Source organism: Ptychodera flava, chromosome 14, assembly GCF_041260155.1.
Source record: "Ptychodera flava strain L36383 chromosome 14, AS_Pfla_20210202, whole genome shotgun sequence".
NCBI classification, from domain to species: Eukaryota; Metazoa; Hemichordata; class Enteropneusta; family Ptychoderidae; genus Ptychodera; species Ptychodera flava.
In genome coordinates this window covers 40,980,471-41,000,959 of record NC_091941.1, presented here as the reverse complement: position 1 = coordinate 41,000,959, position 20,489 = coordinate 40,980,471, and the positions used below count along the sequence as shown (strand labels likewise).

Here is a 20,489-nt window from a genome sequence, read left to right as displayed (position 1 = left end):
GTCATTTCCTGTCATTGTTTATGAACTGTTACATATTAACAGACCTGCTCAAACCATAGACAGTAGAGAGGGGGAAGACTGTCTATGCTCAAACTAATAGGGGCTTGCTGTTTCTGCTATACATGTTGCTAAAGTTGACCTCAAGTACCTAAAGTTTCAGACCTTATTTACTTTTGACAACTTTTCCATGCAAGACACACATGAACTGATAAGAAATTTCAATCCAGGATAATTCCAGATGTCATAATCACCCCTCACAGTGCAAGGCATTTCACCATCTGTAACTAACTTAAGTGCTGTTTACATTGGAATGACAGCACTGATAGCATTTTAAAAATCCCCAAGGTTGTAAATAAATCACCTACTTTACATTTCACCACTCTCCCACCTTTTCTTTTTGTCAAGCCTTCTCTGGCTGATTTTTTTAATTGACATTTGCTAATGTATGTAGGATCTGCTTGTCCCGTTGCTGCAGAAGTTGATATGCATGTTTCTAAAGTTTACCTCCAGTACCTATGTTGCAGACCTTATTTGCTGTTGTCATTCTTGTTTTTCTCGTTTAAATGTTTTTATTCTGGTTGTACTGTGTACAAATCATTGTCATAATAGCAATGTAGAATTTTGCTGCACTGAACAGATAAAAATAACATTTATCGTTGACCTTTGGTACCAATACTACAATTCTGATCAAGTGTGAGCAACACCATATCATTGGCAGTATTTTTAGCTCACATTTGGTATACCAAGGTGAGGTTATAATATACGCTGAAGTGGATGGCGTCTGTATGTATGTGTGTATGTATGTATGTATGTATGTATGTATGTATGTATGTATGTATGTATGTATGTACGTACGTACTGTATGTCCGTCAACATCAAAAACACGCAAACCGCTGCACGTTTCAGCTTAGTATTTGGTGTGTGGATGCACCCTGGGCTATAGATGGGATTTTGTTCAAATGAAGTCTGCATTGCCAAAATTATGCAAATGAGCTTACAAAATGTGAAAATGGTCAAGAATTCATAACTCAAGAATCGCTGTTTTGGTTGCTTTGAAAATTTGTGTGCAAGTACCTTAGGTGAACCCTACACAGTTTTACGAATATTGTGAAGATGTCCTTAATTTTGTATTTTTGCTGAATTTTTTGATGATTTTTCTCATTTTCAGTAAAAATTCTTCTTCTCTGAAACTGCCAGCCCAATCGCTTTTAAATTTGGGTTGGATGTTTGCGAGGGTGTTACTCTTCTTATTTGTTGAAATTATGACAAAATTTGGAAAATTGCTATTTTGGAGCGATTTTGTGATTTTTGGTCAAAATATCTTAAACAGTATTTTCATTTTAAAGTCCCTGAACAGACAGCTTTTATATTTGGTACACTGACGTACAGAGATGACAGTAGTTAGATATGTGGAAATTGTCCTGAAATACCGTACCCGTCCGAGTATAAGCCCCTGCTCGTGTATAAGCCCCCCTACTGATTTTAGAGGATTTTAGAAAATGCATTACATCCGTGTATAAGCCCCTACCCTAGTGTAACTCAAATACAGAAAGGTTAGGAGAGTATATTTGGTCATTTAACTTGGTAAAAATAATTTTAGATGATAAAGAAACCATTAAAAGATGTTAAAACAATGGGAAACTGGAGTTCCCTTGACAATATCGTAAGGAAAATGACACGTTTTTCCAGCATTATCTTGATTCTTTGACCCTACTCACCCCCGTCGCCTAAATAGAATAGTCTCACTCACGTCCGCCATTGTTTATTTTCGTTCACGGCCACGATGTTTTCATGCTTGAAACATGCAGTTTCTTTTGTTTGAAGCAATTATCCTTTCATTTGTGAAGACTTTTCCTGGTGACTATTACAATTTTCACTGCTATGTTGTTGTTTTCACAAGATGTAGACAGTTTGATATTGGAATATTGAGTTGCCTTTCCGTGTGGGCAATGCATGCCTGTTCACATTACTCACAATTTACTGTTGATCAGCAGCATACATGACGTCTTTGTTTCAAGTTTGGGGGGTTTTTTGACGCTGAAATTTCACCAAAATGTCACTTCTGTATTCAGAGACTGTACAATCAATTTCTTTGGATGTGTAAGTCGATTTTGAAAGCGATAGAAAGGTCGAGTGGTGTTGAAAAAAATCGTGCATAAAATTAGCATAAATTAAGCGTCCATGCCAGATAACATGGGGTTGCTCGAGTATAAGCCCCTCCCCTAGTTTTACCGCTGTTTAGTGTTGCCGAACCGGGGGCTTATACTCGGACGAGTACGGTATATAAATTTGTATTTTTAAGACAATGTTGTCATTTTTGGTCAAGAAAATCTGCTCTCAAAATTACTTGTTTGATAGCTGTGTAATTTGGTATAAAGTCCCGAGGGATGTTATTAGATAAATTTTCAGCTCAGTGTTGGGAAACCCCCAAATTTGTATATTTAAGGTAATTTTCTCAGTTTGTGACCTTAAATGACCTACACCAACCCAGGATATGTTGTGAGACAGTTTTGAAGGCTGTGAACATAATTTTGTCATATTTGGTATCAATTTGTTGTAAAATTTGATTCAGAAAACAAAGCTGAGGTGAATTTTTTCATTGCAGATGAATTTTTGCAACTTTTCTATGTAAGACACACAAGAACTGATGAGAAATTTGGATCCAGAATAATTCCAGATGTTGTAATCACTGCCCACAGTGGAAGGCATTTCACTATCTGTAACTAACTTAAGTGCTGTTTACATTAGAATGATAACACCAGGGCTCGAAATTAACTTTTTACCCTGGTAGTCCACTTGAGCTACCATTTTCTGAAGTAGGTAGCCCAGTGACAATTGCTGGTAGTCATTGAATATTTTTAGCTCACATTTGGTGTACCAATGTGAGGTTATCGTATAAGCTGAATCAGTTCATTTGCATCTGATTTGCATGTCTGTATGTCTGTATATTTGTGGGTATGTGCGGATGTATGTCCGTCACACACAAAGGCTCCCATACCGCCAAAGCTACCATCTCAGTATTTGGTGTACAGGTAGATGCAGGGGTTGAGATGTGAATTTGTTCAAATGAACACATCAGTGTCAAAAATGTGCAAATGAGGTAAGAAAAAGTGAAATCCTGCAAATGTGCAGGAGGCATACCAGTGAGAAACAGGCAAACTCCACTGATCTTGACTCATTTCCTGTCATTGTTTATGAACTGTTACATATTAACAGACCAGCTGCAACCATAGACAGTAGATGGGGGAAGACCGTTTATACTAAACTAAGAGGGGCTTGTTTCTGCTATGCATGTTGCTAAAGTTGACCTCCAGTACCTAAAGTTAGACCTTAATTACTTTTGTCATTCTTGTTTTTCTGGTTGTACTGAGCAGAAATCATTGCCATAACATCAACGTAGAATTTTCCTCCACTGAACAGATAGAAACAACATTTATTGTTGATCATTGGTAACCCATACTGGTATATACCAATTCTGATCAAATTTGAGCGACACCGTATAATTGCGGTATTCTTTTATTTAGGGATATTGTACAAGTCCGAGGATAAGCCCCGGTTGAGCAATACAAAATAGCAGTAAAACTAGGGGCTTCAACTCGAGAAACCCCATGTTATGTGTCACGAACGCTGAATTTATGCTAATTTATGTACATTTTAACACTTTCTATCACTTTCAAAATCGGCTTACACATCCAAAGGAATTGTAACTTGAGTAAAGAAAAACAGAAAAAAAATATTCTCATGATCTTTATGAACTGGCATGCCTTGTTACACCCGAGTCTCTTTATACAGAACGTAATACATTGATACTGATCGGCAATTATAGATAAAAGACAGCGAAACTCAGCCAAGCTTAACTGACATAGTGTTTTATATTACTATTTCAAATCAAACTGATAACACAATCTCTGGATACAGAAGTGACAGTTTTGTTAAATTTCAGCATTAAAACCCCCAAACTTGACAAGTACGTCTTGTATGCTGCCGATCAACAGCATAGTGTGAACTGGCATGCAAAGACTGCACGGAAAAGCAACTCAACATTCTAGTATCAAACACTCTGCATCTTGTGAAAACAACAACATAGCAGTGAAAATTGTAATAGTCACCAGAAAAAACTCCTCACAGATGAAAGGATAATTGCTTCAAACAAATGAAACTGCATGTTGACTACATTTAGCTCGTCCCAAAGTGACGGACATCGCACACCAAGTATTTCATGTCCCAGGCTTTGGTAGTCCGTGTGGGCTAACCATTTCATGGACTTTAGTAGCCCCAGGAAAAGTTGGTAGTCTGTGGATGCGGGACTACCGCTAATTTCGAGCCATGAACACTCATCGCATTAATTAAAAAATCCCCCAGGTTGTAAATACATTTCTTGTCATCTAGCCTTATGTAATACCAAGGGGTAGATCATTTGATATTCAAGAGGGGGTTAGGGTCTAGAAGATTGATGAGGTTGTAGCATTACTTTTGTACCAGATCCCTTGTACATTTTTTTGCCCACTCTCACCTTTTTTAGCTACTATAAACTATAGTCTATAGAAGCTATTGGGATGGGTATCCGTCCGGCGTCCGTCGTCAGTCTGTATGTATGTATGTATGTATGTATGTATGTCCGTTTGTGAGGCGTCCGTCCACTCAAATATCTTGAGAGCCACAGTACTTGCTGATTTGATATTTATTGTGTAGATGAAAAATATGATTTTGAGAAACTATTTTTTTTAATTTTTTGATATTGTTGAAAATAGGCAAATTAATGCCAAAAATTGTGTTTTTGGTAAAAAATCTTCTTCATAACCGCTGGTCAGACAGCTTTGTTATTTGGTATACAGGTCCCTAGGGATAACCCAACTTAGATATGTTCAAATTGTGATGAAATATGCAAATGTGTATTTTTAAGGAATTTTTTTGTCATTTTTGGTCAAAATTTGACTTACATTGTATGTAATTCTTGTACTGTATAAACCCTATTAATTCACCCAGAAAAAAATTATTAATATGATTTTAAATAATTGAATTAATTAGGAAATCATCAAAGCCAAAATAATTTTAGTGTGGAATTATCAGAACGTTCAACTTTTTTTGACAGTTCATAGTGAAGTGCTTACCATCTTGGAGGATTAAAACATGTAAAGGCAACTTTCCTGAATCCCAACTTTGATATATTCTGAACCATCATTTATGTTATCTAAAAGAAATTGCTCATAATAGTTTGTCATGATAGGGTGGTCAAATAAATAGAGATAGAGAAAGTTCTAATTTCCATTTATGGTTGACTTGGTAAGGATAAATAAGATTACTTTTTGAGGAGAAAAATAGAGTGGTCATTAAAAGAGTGGTCAAAGTGATAGGGTTTTTATGGTAAAGCCGGGCTGTAAGATTCCTCATGTGCTATTTATAGCAATTATGCAATCTGTGTAAACAGTGCAATGAAAGTGTAACATGATTCCTTATCATGCTTTTGATGACCTTGAACTTCTTAAGTTACAAACATTTGTCTCTTCAGTGTGCTTTCTCTGAGTACGTACAGTCTCAACTTATTCAACATAACTTACTTACAATGTTAATTTGAAAGTTAAAATGTGCTTGGTTAATAGGATGAAAATACAGATCAACCAGCTGAAGATTCTTTATAACCTGACAGAATTGCTGTTTTATTATGAAGTAAATCTTGATTTAAGCAAGTCTTGTTTACTTTAATTAGAATGTAATTAACTCTCGTTTATTTGCTATTATAGACTAATATAGTCTGATGAAATATGCAAATCTGTATTTTTACAGAATTTTTTTCCATTTTTGGTCAGGCCATCCTGAAATGAGCTATTAAAGATATCCACCTTCTTCATCAATACATGTGTCAGTCACAAAAGGTTATTCTCTACATAACACAGCAGAGCTCTGTCAACTGTTGAATCGCTTGTTTTTTCAAAACCGCTGGTCAGACAGCTTTAGTGTTTGGTTTACATGTCCCTAGGATGACCTTAGTGAGATAATTTCATACAGTCAGGAAATACTCAATTTTGTATCCATGTCTATAGTAGCTTCAGGGACTTTGGCCCTATGTTTTTTTATTAAGCTTTCTCTGTCTATTTTTTGTTGTTGACATTTGCTTATATATTTAGGATCTGCTTGTCCCATTGCTATAGAAGTTGATATGCATGTTCCTAAAGATGACCTCCAGTACCTAAGTTGCAGACCTAATATTTGCTTTTGTCATTCTTGTTTTCCCTTGTTTAAATATTTCTTGAATGGACCAATTCAAACCATAGACCCTCGAGAAGTTTTTCTCAAGGGTCTATGTTTAAACTGAATGTGAGCACATAGTGTCCTTGACGGTATTTTTCTTAAATATATTGAGAAAATAATTAAGGTATTATTGCATATAACACAGTGTATTTTGCTAAAGTCAGTTTTTTGCAAAGATTCATTAAATTTTCATTAATTTGTTAACCCAAGATTAAAATTTTTGTTTGAGTTTACCCTTTAGTATGTCAAACAGTCATAAGTTGGCTGTGAAAGAAGTGTAACTTTATGTGAATTTATGCAAATTGCCTAATTTCCTTGCTATTCTTTCTGTCATCTTCAAGATCCTGACAGGAGGGAGAGGAGAGTCTAGAAATTCTTCCAGATCATATTTTGCAAACCTTGGTTCCAAGACATTGGGTCTTCCCAAGGTTGAACCCTTCTGCCGTACAACCTCAGTCTCCAAAACCTGTATCAGACTGATAAAGATTATTAGTCCCCACGGACACCGTCCGGGGGGACTTATAGGTTTGGTCATGTCCGTCCGTGTGTGCGTGCGTCCGTCCGTCCGTCCGTTCACGCAGATATCTCAGACATGCCCAGGTCAATTTCTTTCAAACTTTGCACAAGGATAGTACCCTACCCCATACAGATGCACGTCGATTTGTTTCACAATGCGATCAAATTTGGCCGTGTTAGAGGACTTTTTAGTTTTCACCTCCATAGACTCCCATGTATAAGGCAGTCTCCATAGACTTCCATGTATAAGGCAGTCCATAAACTCCCATGTATAAGGCAGTCCATAGACTCCCATGTATAAGGCCAAGAAAAATAAAAATTTAGTTTCTCATCGTATTCATATTGCAAAAAGGATGCAGTGACACAGTTTTTAGTCCCCATGGATGAAGTCCAGGGGGCTTATAGATTGGGTCATGTCCGTCCGTGAGTCCATCCGTGAGTCCATCCGTTCATGCAGATATCTCAGATATTTTGACAAAATGTCACATGACCTTGGTGACCTTTGACCTCAAATATATATATTTGTCCATAAGGCCAAAGTAATTAAATTCTTTGTTTTGCGTCCCAACCCGCTTAGGTTTTTAAGGTTTTCATAAAAAACACACACAGTGTATTTGAATATGAAATTTTAGGACATGGCCGCTTAGCTTTTATTGCTAAAATTTTGTTACAATTTTTTATTTGCTGCAATCAAATTACATTGTGTTTATTTTCTTGTGTGTTTTTCAGCCGCTTAGACGCGTACCTTTTCCCATTTAGAGTGGACGCAAAACAAAGAATTTACTTACTTTGGCCTAACTCAGTAACCACAAGTGCTACACCCTTCATATATGGTATGATGGGACAGCTTATGACGCCACATATTGTACCTCATTAGTTATGTGCATATCTAATTTTGAGCAAGCCAATCGAGCTAGAGGTCTGATTTTCGGTGTATAGGGATAACTTAGCAATACAATTTTTTTGACAAAATGTCACATGATCTCAATGACCTTTGACCTCAAATATACATATTTGTCCATAACTCAGTAACCACAAGTGCTACACCCTTCATGTATGGTATGATGGGACAATCTATGATGCCACATATTGTACCTCATTAATTATGTGCATATCTAATTTTTAGCGAGCCAATAGAGCTAGAGGTCTGATTTTTGGTATACAGGGATAACTTAGCAATACAATTTTTTTGACAAAATGTCATGTGACCTTGGTGACCTTTGACCTCAAATATACATATTTGTTCACAACTCAGTAACCACAAGTGCCAAACCTTTCATATATGGTATGATGGGACACCTTATGACGCCACATATTGTACCTCATTAATTATGCACATATCTAATTTTGAGCGAGCCAATAGAGCTAGAGGTCTGATTTTTGGTATAAAAGGGATAACTCAGCAATACAATTTTTTTTTTCAAAATGTCACGTGACCTTGATGACCTTAGAACTTGATTATACATATATATGCATAACTCAGTAACCACAAGTTCTGTACGCTTCAATTTTGATAGGATATTAGACCTTAAGATTTCACATCTCGTACCTCATTTATTATGCACATATGTATTTCTTGGCTGGCCAACACAGCTAGAGGTCTGATCTTTTTTCCCCATTTACAACCATAACTTAGACATGCCTCTTGTTATAAATTGGGAAAAACGACATAAACCTATGTGCCCATAGATGTGAACTTATACACTCCAGTGATACTTCTTAATGACAACATTTCCCTGCCCCGTCAAGACTAATACTCCTTTTACAAGTGGGGACTATGTCATTGTCAATGACTTGTTACTACAGGACTGTAACAACTTAACGAATTCACCGACTTAGTTTACTTTACATTCTGTACATGCTTTTTCAAAGTTACTACCACTGCAAGTAGAGATTTGAACCACATATTCACTTTCTCAATTTTTTCTTCCTCTGCAGGTGTGAAGCTAGTAGGTTGTGACAAAGTGTTTGATTCTGTTCCAAAATTAATTGGTCATCTCTGTGAATTCCAAGAATGTCTGCCAACACAGCTAGTATTACCTGTAGCTATACTGCATGCCAACAGCACACAGGAACTATCAGCATTGGGTTTTCTTGGACCAGGTGAGACAATATCTTTATGAGTAATGAGTCATTTTCATGTTCTACAAGTTATCCATAAATGTCAGAATTTGTACATCAAAAAAGAAAATAGGATCATGGCTTATCTCCAGAACCAACAACAGTATACCCAAACTTTTGCCACAGTTGCAACTGTAGCAACAACAGTATCTGTGCTCTCCATGAATTCCAGGGGGATTTGCATATCATGGCGGCCTGAACAGACGTGTGCACAGAAACCTCCGCAAGCTTTTTTCTGTTTCTTCAATAATTGAGAGTTCATGATACCTTGGCTGCAAATAATTATTGGCGTTATATCGTTGTGGTTCATGTGGACTAGTTTTTAGCCTTATGGTACGTAAGATTAGAAAGGCATAACGGCAGAAGTCTTCAACAAGTTCCACTTGTGGTCTTGACATGGCGTCTAATGCTGCTACCATGATTATTGGCAAAGAGAGTGTTACGCAACATGCTAATGAAGATTTTTTCCAGCAACTGTTGTCACCAGAACTGAAGGCTTTGGCAACGATACTTACTAAGCAAAATGAAACTTTGTCACTCAAAATAGACCAAGTGAAAGAAGAATTAACTCTAGAAATCTCCTCGGTAGTCGCTAAATTGAACTCAACGGTGGAAAATGTTACAGACTTGAAGGAAAGGGTCACTGATGTGGAATGCTGTCAAGAGTGTCAGTCTTCGGAGATGATTTCCCGTGTAAGATGCTGGTTAATGAGCGTTGTGAGCGGATTACTGCTCAGTTTTAACTAGATAGATATAGTAAAAAATATGATATAATTATACATGGAATCCACCATGAATAGGATGAAGATTTAGAACGTAAAACGAGCACCTTTTTGAAGAACTCATTAAAACTCCCGACGGCTGAAACCGTACAATTGAGTTCATCGTCTCGGCACGTCTTCTGAAAGTTGCCCGTCTCCTCCAGTTATCACAAGGTTTGTCAGTCTCAAGAGCATGACACATTTAATGCATTCGTGGGACTTGCATGACATCTGGCAATTACGTATAAACCCTTCTGTGAGGCGATACACGTGAAGGAGAGGCAATTCGGCCAGTAGAATTGATTATTTTTTAGTGCCATTTTCTTTTGTCTCAAAAATAACATATGTTACCATTGGCGAAAGATATCGCTCAGATCATCACCTCATTGGTATTGGTTTGGAAACTAATGTTTTCACATGTGAAAAGGGATATTGGCACTTCAATAATTCTCTCCTCAAAGACCAGAATTTCATTATCCATTCATGTTTTATTTCTGACTTCTTTGTTGCTAATAATGGCTCTGCAAACCCTCACAGTGTCTGGGATGCCTTTAAATGTGCTTTTAGAGGCCACTGTATTAAAGTTAGCTCATTTAAGCACCACAAAAGAACAGAAAAGGAGAATATTCTCATCAGAGAATTAATGAATTACATACCATTATTGATTCTGGGTCTAGTCATTGTTGAGGTGACCTTTCTCTCCGTTTGTCATTGAAACAGGGAGAACTTGAGTCTCTGTATGCAGAGAGAACAGTTGGTCTCATTATTCATGCTAAAGCCAGGTAGATGGCAGGTGGCGAATGTCCGATGAAATATTTTCTTAATCCTATTCACAGGAATTATTTGAGGAAAAATGTCATGACTTTAGTACACCGTTCTGTCAGACCCATTACAGATTTTGAGTAAAGAAGTTTTGTTTTACAGGAAACTTTATTTATTCGATCATCCCCCAATTTTACTTAGCAATGAAAATTGTCATACTTTTTTTCCTGATAATTATGCTTGTCGTTTAAGTAAATCTGAACGGGAAACCTGTGAAGGTTTTACGATCAATGAATTGTGGCAAGCTATCAGATCCTTCCCAGCTGGAAAATCTCCTGGTTTAGACGGTATTCCGGTTGAAGTTTACAAAACTTTTTTCAAAGAATTATGTACACCCATGCTTCAATGTTTTAATTATTCTTATAATCTTGGGTTTTATCATCCTCACAAAGAGAAGGGCTTTTATCACTTCTTTTGAAACAGGATGCACAAGGTAATGATAAGGATCCGGTGTTTCTTAAAAATTGGCGACCTTTAACTTAGCTTTGTTGTGATACTCGCATTTTGGCCAAGTGTCTTTCATTGCAAGTAAAACGTGTTATCACAAATATTATAAATGAGGACCAAACAGGTTTTATTCATGGTAGATGTATAGCTGATAATATTAGGATGATTCTTGAAATTATAGAATTGTATGAGAAGAATAATCAGCCTGGTTTGGTCTTTATTGCCGATTTTGAAAAGACCTTCGATAAAGTGAGATGGGATTTTATTTTTAAGGCTTGGATTTTTTTCAATTTTGGTCCATCATTTATGTCATGGGTGAAAGTTATGTATAACAATATTTCTAGTCGTATTTTTAATTATAGTCATGTTTCTGATAATTTTAGTCTTTCTCAGGGCGTCCGACAAGGTTGTCCACTGTCACCTTACTTATTTGTAATTGCTGTAGAGATGCTGGGGATTTGAGTAAGAAGTTGTAAAGAATTAAAAGGTCTTAAAACAGGCCCCTTCGAAAATAAGTTTTCACAATATGCCGACAATACTAACTTCTCAACTCAACCAGACCCTGGTTCTTTTCATGCATTACTTGATATCTTGAATGTTTTTTTCCATAATTTCAGGGTTGCAACCTAATTATGATAAATGCAAGGTGTTACGTATTGGATCACTTAAAAACACAGATTTTCATATCAATGGTGATGTTAATGTTGTTGGTATCCAGATTCCAATAGATTTATCATATCAGGTTGATGCCAATTTTTATCCACGTTTTGAAAAGGCGAGGAAGTTACTGCAGCCATGGCAGGGTAGGGGACCCTGTGGCGGAGTCCAGTTACTTTTGTATCCGCTAAGTGCCAACCACTCCAAGAAATAACCACCCTCAGTTGCTTTAGTTTAGGATAGGTTTATTCAAGAAGCGGTGAAAACTGGGTAAATAAAGAGATTAAAAATACAAGGTCATTCATTGTCTACATCGGAGAGTCGAGGCAGATCAAGTTAAAAGTAAACGGAATAAAAGAACTAAATTCTACTAAAATATCTAAGCACTGCATTCAAATGGTCCTCTAAAAATGGTCCTCTAAATAATTGGAAAGTCATAAAAGGAAATCACTTACATCGTTGCGCCTACAGTCCTACTTTTGGCTGGAGTGTTTGTGAGATCCACGTGGCATGTCTACTTGCTTTAAGACAGTGGAGGAAAAAACGTGTCTGCCTGGGTGTAATTTAATCTTTAACCTTTTAATTGTTTTACCAAGAAGTTTCTTGACCTTTGTGTCAGAGGGCCTTAAGAAAGATAGAGGGCGATCTTCTGAAAATCTAGAAAGGGTCATGAAGGGTCAATTCAACACACTCCCCGTCTAAAAATGCGCGGTAAGCTGAATTTTTACTAATCATAAATTTCAAATAGAATAAATGCCTACTAATATTTTAGGTCTAAATAAATTCTAAAAGCTAAGAGTATATACGTAAGTGTTAATTAATACTAATAGAGTCCGTAAGTAGTGTTCATTGAATTCAATCACAGAGTTCAAGTTGTACTTTCAATCAAAACTAATTCACTAATTGGTCTGAGGTAGGTTCGATGTTCGCCATCTTTGTAGATCATCACGTCTACTTTTCGTACTTTGTTGTCATCGCTGGGGTAGACCTTCACTATGCGAGCGAGGGGCCAGCTGTTTCTTGCGTATTCTTTCTCTCTCAAAAGAACCACGTCTCCTTCTTTGACGTTGATTGTAGATTTGTTCCATTTTGGTCGTGGCTGACGGCTTTGTAGATATTCTTTTCTCCATCGTATCCAGAATTGATCAGCTAGATACTGTACGCGTCGCCAACGTTTTCTACTGTAGATGTCTTGTTGGACGAATGAGCCTGGTGGTGGGGTCGGTGATTGAGTCTTCATTGTGAGTAGCATGTTTGGGGTGAGAGCTTGGGGATCGTTTGCATCTGATGATACCGTTGTTATAGGTCTGGAGTTGACGATGGCGCTGGCTTCTGCCATGAGAGTTGTCAGCAAGTCATGTGTGTATTGTTGCTTGCCTAGTTGATAGTGCATGGAGTCAAGAACGCGTCTGATGGTACCAATTTGTCGTTCCCATATACCGCCGAAGTGTGATGCGTGAGGTGGGTTGAAAATCCACTCGCAGTCTCTCGTTGTAAGGAATTTCTTGATGCGGTCTTGATCCAGCTCTTTGGCTGCTGCCTGAAGTTCGTTCTTTGCGCCGATGAAGTTGGTGCCCTGGTCACATCTGAGTTTCTTGATGTTGCCGCATATAGCTATGAAGCGACGTAGGGCGTTGATGAAGGATGAAGTGTCCATGGAGTCTATTACTTCTATGTGTACTGCTGTAGTGTAGAGACAGACAAAGATGACTGCCCATCTCTTTGCTTCAGACGTACCGGCTCTGGTTTTGCGGGAAGCTATAGTCCAGGGGCCGAATACGTCCATTCCGACGTTGGTGAATGGTGGGGTTTTCTCTGTTCTGTCCGACGGTAGGTCGGCCATGAGTTGAGTGAGTGGTTTTGCTCTCAGTCTTCTACATATCGCACATTTGTGTAGTATACTTCTTACCATGTCATGTACACCTATGATCCAATAGCCATTAGCTCTGATGTTTGACAGGGTGAGTTGTCTGCCTTGATGTTGTACTTGTCGATGTACATGATCGATGATAAGTCGTGAAATGTGGTTGTCCTGTGTGAGGATGATGGGGTGTCGGCCGCAGAGGTCGATGTCGGATTGACGAAGTCTTCCTCCAACACGGATGAGTCCTTTTTCATCGATGAATGGGTTCATCCGGCTGATGGGGTTCCGTTTCTGTAGTCTGTTGTTGTCCGTGCCTGCTGACTTTGTTGCAGATAGTATCTCATATTCTTTATGAAACACGCTTTTCTGTACTGAGCGTAGGATGATGGTTTCTGCTTGTGCCATCATCTCAATTTTCAGTTCTTCTGGAGACTTCTCTTCTTCTTTTTTGTCTGTCTTTTCTGGTAATTTTCTTTGTCTGATTTTGCCTATTAAGTTGGCAATACTTCTCTTCAGGATCTCCATGATGAGAATCGTTGAAATCGGTGAGCACCTAAGTCGTCTTGTTCTACTTCCTTCGTTGATGTGTTGAGGACAGCAAGTTGTTTGCGGACCTCAGGTCTTCGTCACTTACTGTGTATTTGTGTTCTGTTTCTTCATGTGTCTTGTCTTGCTCGTCTCGCTGCCACAGGAATGCTGGTCCTGATAGCCAGATAGTTGAGTTGAGTTTTTGGGCTGGTACGCTGCGTGATGCGATGTCAGCTGGATTTTCGTGTGTAGACACATGTCGCCACTGGTGTGGTGATGAGATGTTGTGTATCTTTTCTACTCTGTTCGCTACGTATACGTGGAAACGTTTCGAGCTGTTGTTTATGTATCCAAGGACGATTTCGCTGTCCGTGTGATATATGACGTTGTCGATGTTCAGGCCGATTTCTGATATGATCTTCTGTGCGAGTTCTGTCGCTAGGACGGCTGCACACAGTTCTAGGCGAGGTATGGAGACTGCATGAGTCGGGTTTACCTTTGCCTTGCCAAGTATGAATGATACGTTGACGTTGTCTTCATGGTTAATTAACCGCATGTACGCTACAGCACCTATGGCTTCATTGCTGGCGTCAGAGAAAATGTGACACTCAGTTTTCTTTATGGGTCCGAAGGTGGGGAGTGTAGCATCGCTGTAGCTGTATCTTTGTGATGTAGTTGAGGTTGTTGCACCAGTGGGTCCATCTGGGCAAGTATTTCTCTGGTAGTGTTTCATCCCATCCAAGGTTTGATGAGTTGCGTCCTTTAGTTTCTGTCATGAGGCCTCGTAGTATTAGTTTTCCTTCTATGGAAACTGGTGCGAGTATACCGAGTGGATCGTATATTGAGTTGACGATCGCCAGTACTCCCCGCCGTGAGAATGGCTTCTCCTTCAAGTCTACTTCGAATGTGAATGCGTCCGCCTCTAGAGACCACTTGACCCCTAATGATCTCTGTGTCGGTAAGGTGTCTTGGTTGAAATCCAAACTCTGTAGATCTTTGGCTCGTACTTCGTTTGGAAGTGCTGTCATGACTTCTTCATCATTTGAAACGATCTTGTGGAAGTTAACGTTTCTGGTCGCTAGTAAGTCTCTTGTTCTATTGATGAGACTAATAGCTTTCTGTGCATCTGGCCTGCTGAGGTTAGTCCGTCGTCGACGTAAAAGTTCTTGTCGATGAACTCTTTCACGTCTTCTCCGTATGTAGATACGCCGTCTTCAGCAATCTTTCTCAGTCCGAAGGTAGCAATGGCTGGTGAGGAGACATTGCCGAACAGGTGTACGTTCATTCTGTACTGAATTACTGGTTTCGTGGGGTCGTTGTCTTTGAACCAAAAGAAGCGCAGATAGTCTCTGTGTTCTTTGTTGACGTGGAAGCTATGAAACATTTGTTCTACGTCGCCCATTACTGCTGTCTGCTCGCGTCGGAATCGTAGCAGGATACCGAGGAGGCTGTTCATTTGGTCAGGTCCCTGAAGCAATGCGTCGTTCAAGGAGACTCCATTGTACTTTGCACTGGAGTCGAATACTACTCTGATCTGCTGTTTCTTGGGATGGTAGACACCGAAGTGTGGTAGGTACCATGCGTTGTCGGCATCTATTTCATCTTCTGGAACAGGACTTGCGTGGTTGCGTTCCGTAATTTTCTTCATAAACTGAAAGTATTCTTCCATCATTTGTGGTTTACGCTGAAACTGATTCTGTAGATTGTAGAATCGGTTCAGAGCTGATTGTCGGTTGTTCGGTAATTTCTTCGGGTCTTGCCTGAAGGGGAGAGGAAGTTCTAGATTTCCTTCCTCATTTACATGGACTTCTCGTTGCATGATGTCCAGGAATTGCTTGTCTTCAATGGAGGGTGCCTTTTGTTCGTCGTAAGGTGTCCGCTTGAAGACGGTGGTGCCGAAGTTGACGGGTTTCGGGCTTATTATGTCTTTGATGTGAATGTGATGGTTACATTCGAGCGCTGATTCGTTGTAGCCGTTGAGGGTTGCAGTCGTACGGTGTACTGAAGTGCGGATTACACCTCTTGCTGTCTCTAGGCACAGTTCACCTGAAATTGTCCACCCTAGGTCGGTGCGTTGAGCCCAGGGCGAGTTTACAGGTCCGTTTCTTGTTTCTCTGACTTTCAGTGGTTCTGGGCAGTTTCTGCCGATGAGGAGATGAATTCCAACGTTCCTTTTTGGTTCTGGAATGTAATCGATGATGGGCTTCAGATGTTTGAAGGTCTTGCAAATGTCTGGTGTGGGTATTTCGTTCTTGTCGCTCGGTATGTTGTCATTTTCTAGTAGGACGGGAAGAGAGAATTTTTTCTTTCCGTCATGTGATTCTATGATGACGCGGTTGCTACGTCGTCCCTTTCTGAGTTCTCCCTTGCCGCTGCATGTTGACAGTTCGTATTCAAGGTCTGGGCCGTGTATCTTCAGTGCGTCGAAGAGGTGGCTGTCACCCATACAGGCATTGGACTGGTCGTCTAGGACTACGTAAGTTTCTATGTAGTCTGCTGGTCGGTCTTGTGTATACACCTTTGCGAGGACTATTTCCCACACGAACGTCCGCTGGGCATTTCGTGAGTCTGGTACATTTTGTTGTAGCTTCTTGGGTTTCCTTTTCTTTATCTTCTGGTTTAGCTTCGGTTGTTTTCTGCTTAGACCTGTCACCGGTGTAGCGTGGAGACAGGTGATGTGTTTCTTGCTCTTGCATATGGCGCACTCGATGGTCGATGTGCAGTCTTTGGCGAGATGTTTCTCAGTGCATTTAAAGCATAAGCCTTTCTTCTTACACAGTTCAATTCTGTCAGCAACTGGTTGCTTTGCAAATGCTTTGCAATCTTTCAGGTCATGTCCTGTAGCCTCGTGAAAGAGACATTGTTTTTCTTCATTTGATGATTTCGTTGCGTGTACACGCGCTCTAGTCTTCGTTTGTTGACTGGATTTTGACTTACTTGTTCCAGGGTGTGTGTCGTCTGGTCTTGGAATATCAGGATCGCATGCTGCTTTCGCTGTGTCTTTCAGGAAGTCTTTGAAGAACTTGAATGGAGGAAATGTTTTGTGGCGTCGTTTGTATGATGCCACGTTATCTCTCCACTTGTTGAGGACGAATCTTGGTAACTTCTCCATGACGGGCTTGAGTCCCTGTGGTGTATTGAGGGACGAAAGGTCAGGAAGTTTTCTCATGTGTGCCTCTGTGTTAGAGCACAAGTCTGATAGTTCGAGTACCTTTTGCTTTCGTCTGGTTTAACTTTCGGGAAGGACTTCAGTCTTTCCAGGATTACTGCGGTGATGACTGCAGGGTTGCCGAATCTGTCTTCTAGTTCTATCCAAGCCTCTCTATATGACTCGTCTGGGTCATCTACATATCGTTGTAGATGGTCTTCGACGATTTTCTGTGGATCTCCCTGCGTGTATTTATGCAGGAAATCTAGTTTCTCAGATGTCTGTATGCAGGCCGTTGTTACAGTGGCCTCGAATGATCTTTTCCATGACATGTACATGGTTGGGTCGCCTCCAAATGTTATTGGTTGTTGTAGTGGTAAACGTTGACGGGCCATCATTTGGGCTATCTCCGTCAGAGGTTGTATGTTGTTGTTGTTCTGGCTTGTTGTAGGTGTCTGTTGATTTGAAGTAGGTGTAACTGTCTCACCTGATTCTGTTGGTGTTCCCTGTCCTGGTTGTATCAGTAGAGGGGATGATTCTAAGTCTTTGTTTTGTGCTTTGGGTACGAACTCGGTAAAGTTCAGTGCTGGTAATGGATCTTGCTCTATTTCTCTTTTCATTGCAATGTATCGTGATACATGGTCGTTCGATGACTGGTCTGGTGTAGTAAGTGTCTGTACTGGTAAGGAATTTTCTTCCGCTACTTGCTGGAGGGTTTCTGCGTTGATCCTTGCCTTTTCTGCTTTCATTTCAGCTTCGATAACTTTGATCTTAGCTTGATAGTGAGCTATTGTCTTCATATACTCTGCCTCTCTTGCTGCAGAGCGTGCCTTGCCTTGTGCCTTTAATGCGTTTGTTCTGGATGATGTTGATGATCTGGTTCTGTGTGAACTACGCGAGCTGCCTAGTGTAGATCCTCTTTCGGATGGTGATTTGAAGTTGAGGGCGCTGTTTTCAGCTCTCCTTGTCTTTGCATCATTAATGTATTCATTCGCTTGTTCAATGTTCCTATTGAAGCTTATTTCCGTTAATTCTGCTTGCTCCTTACCTTCTGGAGTCTTGTCTTGTTGATAAAGTCTCTGAAGTTTGTTCCAAGTTTGTTCATATTCCTTGGAAAGTGTCTCTGCTGTATCAATTTTGCGTTCTGTTGGGTCCTGCATCGCCCTAAGGTCGATGAGAACTCCCCTTGTTTGGTTCCAAATGCTTGACAGGGCCTTTTCAGTGTTCAGGGTAGCATAGAGCAGTCCTCCTTCGTTTTTACTACTGTCCTGTAGAGGGCGCCCTTCAGTTCGGGCAGCAGATCCACCTTCAGCAGTCCCACTGGGAACCGCCCCTTCCTTTGTTTGTTCTGTGGTATTTTCTGCCTTAGAAATATCTTCTTGATCTTCATTTTGAGATTCTGTGTGAGCTGGTTGTTCAGCTCCTTCGACTTTATTTTCTTCCATTATAGTTTCTTTGAGTCAGTTGTAGTTGGCTGTATATGTGTATACAGTTGGCCTACCTTGTAGCCTATATGCCAGTGTCCGCTGTGCACTCGAGCCAGTGTCTTGTCCAATGGTTCACTGGTTTTCACTTCCAACGATTTTTCACTGTGGCGGAGTCCAGTTACTTTTGTATCCGCTAAGTGCCAACCACTCCAAGAAATAACCACCCTCAGTTGCTTTAGTTTAGGATAGGTTTATTCAAGAAGCGGTGAAAACTGGGTAAATAAAGAGATTAAAATACAAGGTCATTCATTGTCTACATCGGAGAGTCGAGGCAGATCAAGTTAAAAGTAAACGGAATAAAAGAACTAAATTCTACTAAAATATCTAAGCACTGCATTCAAAATGGTCCTCTAAATAATTGGAAAGTCATAAAAGGAAATCAACTTACATCGTTGCGCCTACAGTCCTACTTTTGGCTGGAGTGTTTGTGAGATCCACGTGGCATGTCTACTTGCTTTAAGACAGTGGAGGAAAAAACGTGTCTGCCTGGGTGTAATTTAATCTTTAACCTTTTAATTGTTTTACCAAGAAGTTTCTTGACCTTTGTGTCAGAGGGCCTTAAGAAAGATAGAGGGCGATCTTCTGAAAATCTAGAAAGGGTCATGAAGGGTCAATTCAACACAGACCCACTATTTACGGGAAAGTAACAGTTATTAAATCTTTGGTTAATTCACAGTTTACCTATTTGTTTATGTCTCTCCCGTCACCGAATAGCGACTTCTTCAAGAAGTATGATACTTTAATTTTTAATTTTTTGTTGGGAGGTAAATGAGACAAGATCGAGAGATGTACTATACAGAATTCATATGACTGGAAATGGGGGTCTTAAATTAACAAATATGAAGGTTTTTAACCTCACGCTTAAGACTGCCTGGTTTATTAGACTCTTGTGTAATAATAGTTTCTTTTGCAGTAAGTGGTATAAATATTTTACTTTCCAGTTTTGGTGGTCCTCCTTTTTATTAACATAATGACCGAAGGTCATCATGTTATAGTGATGGCAGATCGTCCATGTAGCCGACACGAACACGAAGTGTGTGTTACCGGCTACCAAAAACTATGAAAAATAGTAAAGAATGAGCTACAAAATCACTATCAGTTTTAAGTTGCAGGTAGAATAAGTCTGTGCCTTTGTAAAAAATACTAAAAAAATAGTAGAAAGTGAAGAACCAGCTGAGAGTTAGTTGAGGAGACCTTGACCGCATATCATTTGCATCTCATTGTCGGCTACATGGACTGTGTGCCATAGTGATGGGTTAAGTTGATGTCGGACAGTGAAAATTTTCCGTAAACGACAAAAAGTCAAAAACCACTGAATAGACTCTGTTGATATTTGGTACAGATATTCAGATTGTGTTCAAAGTTCCGATTCCTAAAGATGGAGTTAAACGATGTTGTGGTTAGATAGTTTTGGGAAATTGCTAACCCCCTTTTTAACGAATTGATTTTAGGGGTCTTTCATATTATGTAGTTTTGGAAGGTACACTAATTCTGCATTTTGGACTGTTTTATGAGTTGTGGAACAGAAACGTGGTTTTGATGAATGTTAGAAATATGCAGGATGGCTGATTCGAAGTATCAGAGATTTCCACATTCTTTTGGACAACAAAAGCGATAAAAAAAACATCTTTCATATTTTAGGTTCTCACATTTGAGAGGACCCTAGGCATTTGTAAAGTAAACATCCTTGAGTCAATATACAGACTTTGACATTCACATTCCAGAGATCATTAAGTATCCACGAGGTCACATGTTACAGTCTTTACTCTTTGACAATGGAGTTACAAGTTTTAGGTTAGTTATCAAGCTAGCACCAGCACCTGTCCTGAGCATCTGTCCGTGTGTTCTCACAGGAAATTACAGGGAACAAAAAATCTTTTGGGAAGTTT

General features: G+C 39.5%; 2 protein-coding genes across 2 annotated transcripts in view; one reads left to right on the top strand and one right to left on the bottom strand.

Moving 5' to 3' along the window:
- LOC139150519 (protein sprint-like) overlaps positions 1-20,489 on the top strand; it is a 108,715-nt gene that overhangs the window by 42,720 nt on the left and 45,506 nt on the right. The window contains exon 7 of the mRNA XM_070722938.1: positions 8,704-8,868. Coding sequence (XP_070579039.1) covers positions 8,704-8,868 — 165 coding nt within the window. The remainder of the gene's footprint in view (positions 1-8,703; positions 8,869-20,489) is intronic.
- On the bottom strand, positions 16,626-19,222 carry LOC139150518 (uncharacterized). The gene is made up of 2 exons (XM_070722937.1): positions 18,989-19,222; positions 16,626-18,812 (listed from the first exon to the last, which is right to left on the bottom strand). Exon 2 carries the CDS (start codon positions 18,556-18,558, stop codon positions 17,131-17,133), a length of 1,428 nt encoding a protein of 475 aa, XP_070579038.1. The 5' UTR covers positions 18,559-18,812; positions 18,989-19,222; the 3' UTR covers positions 16,626-17,130.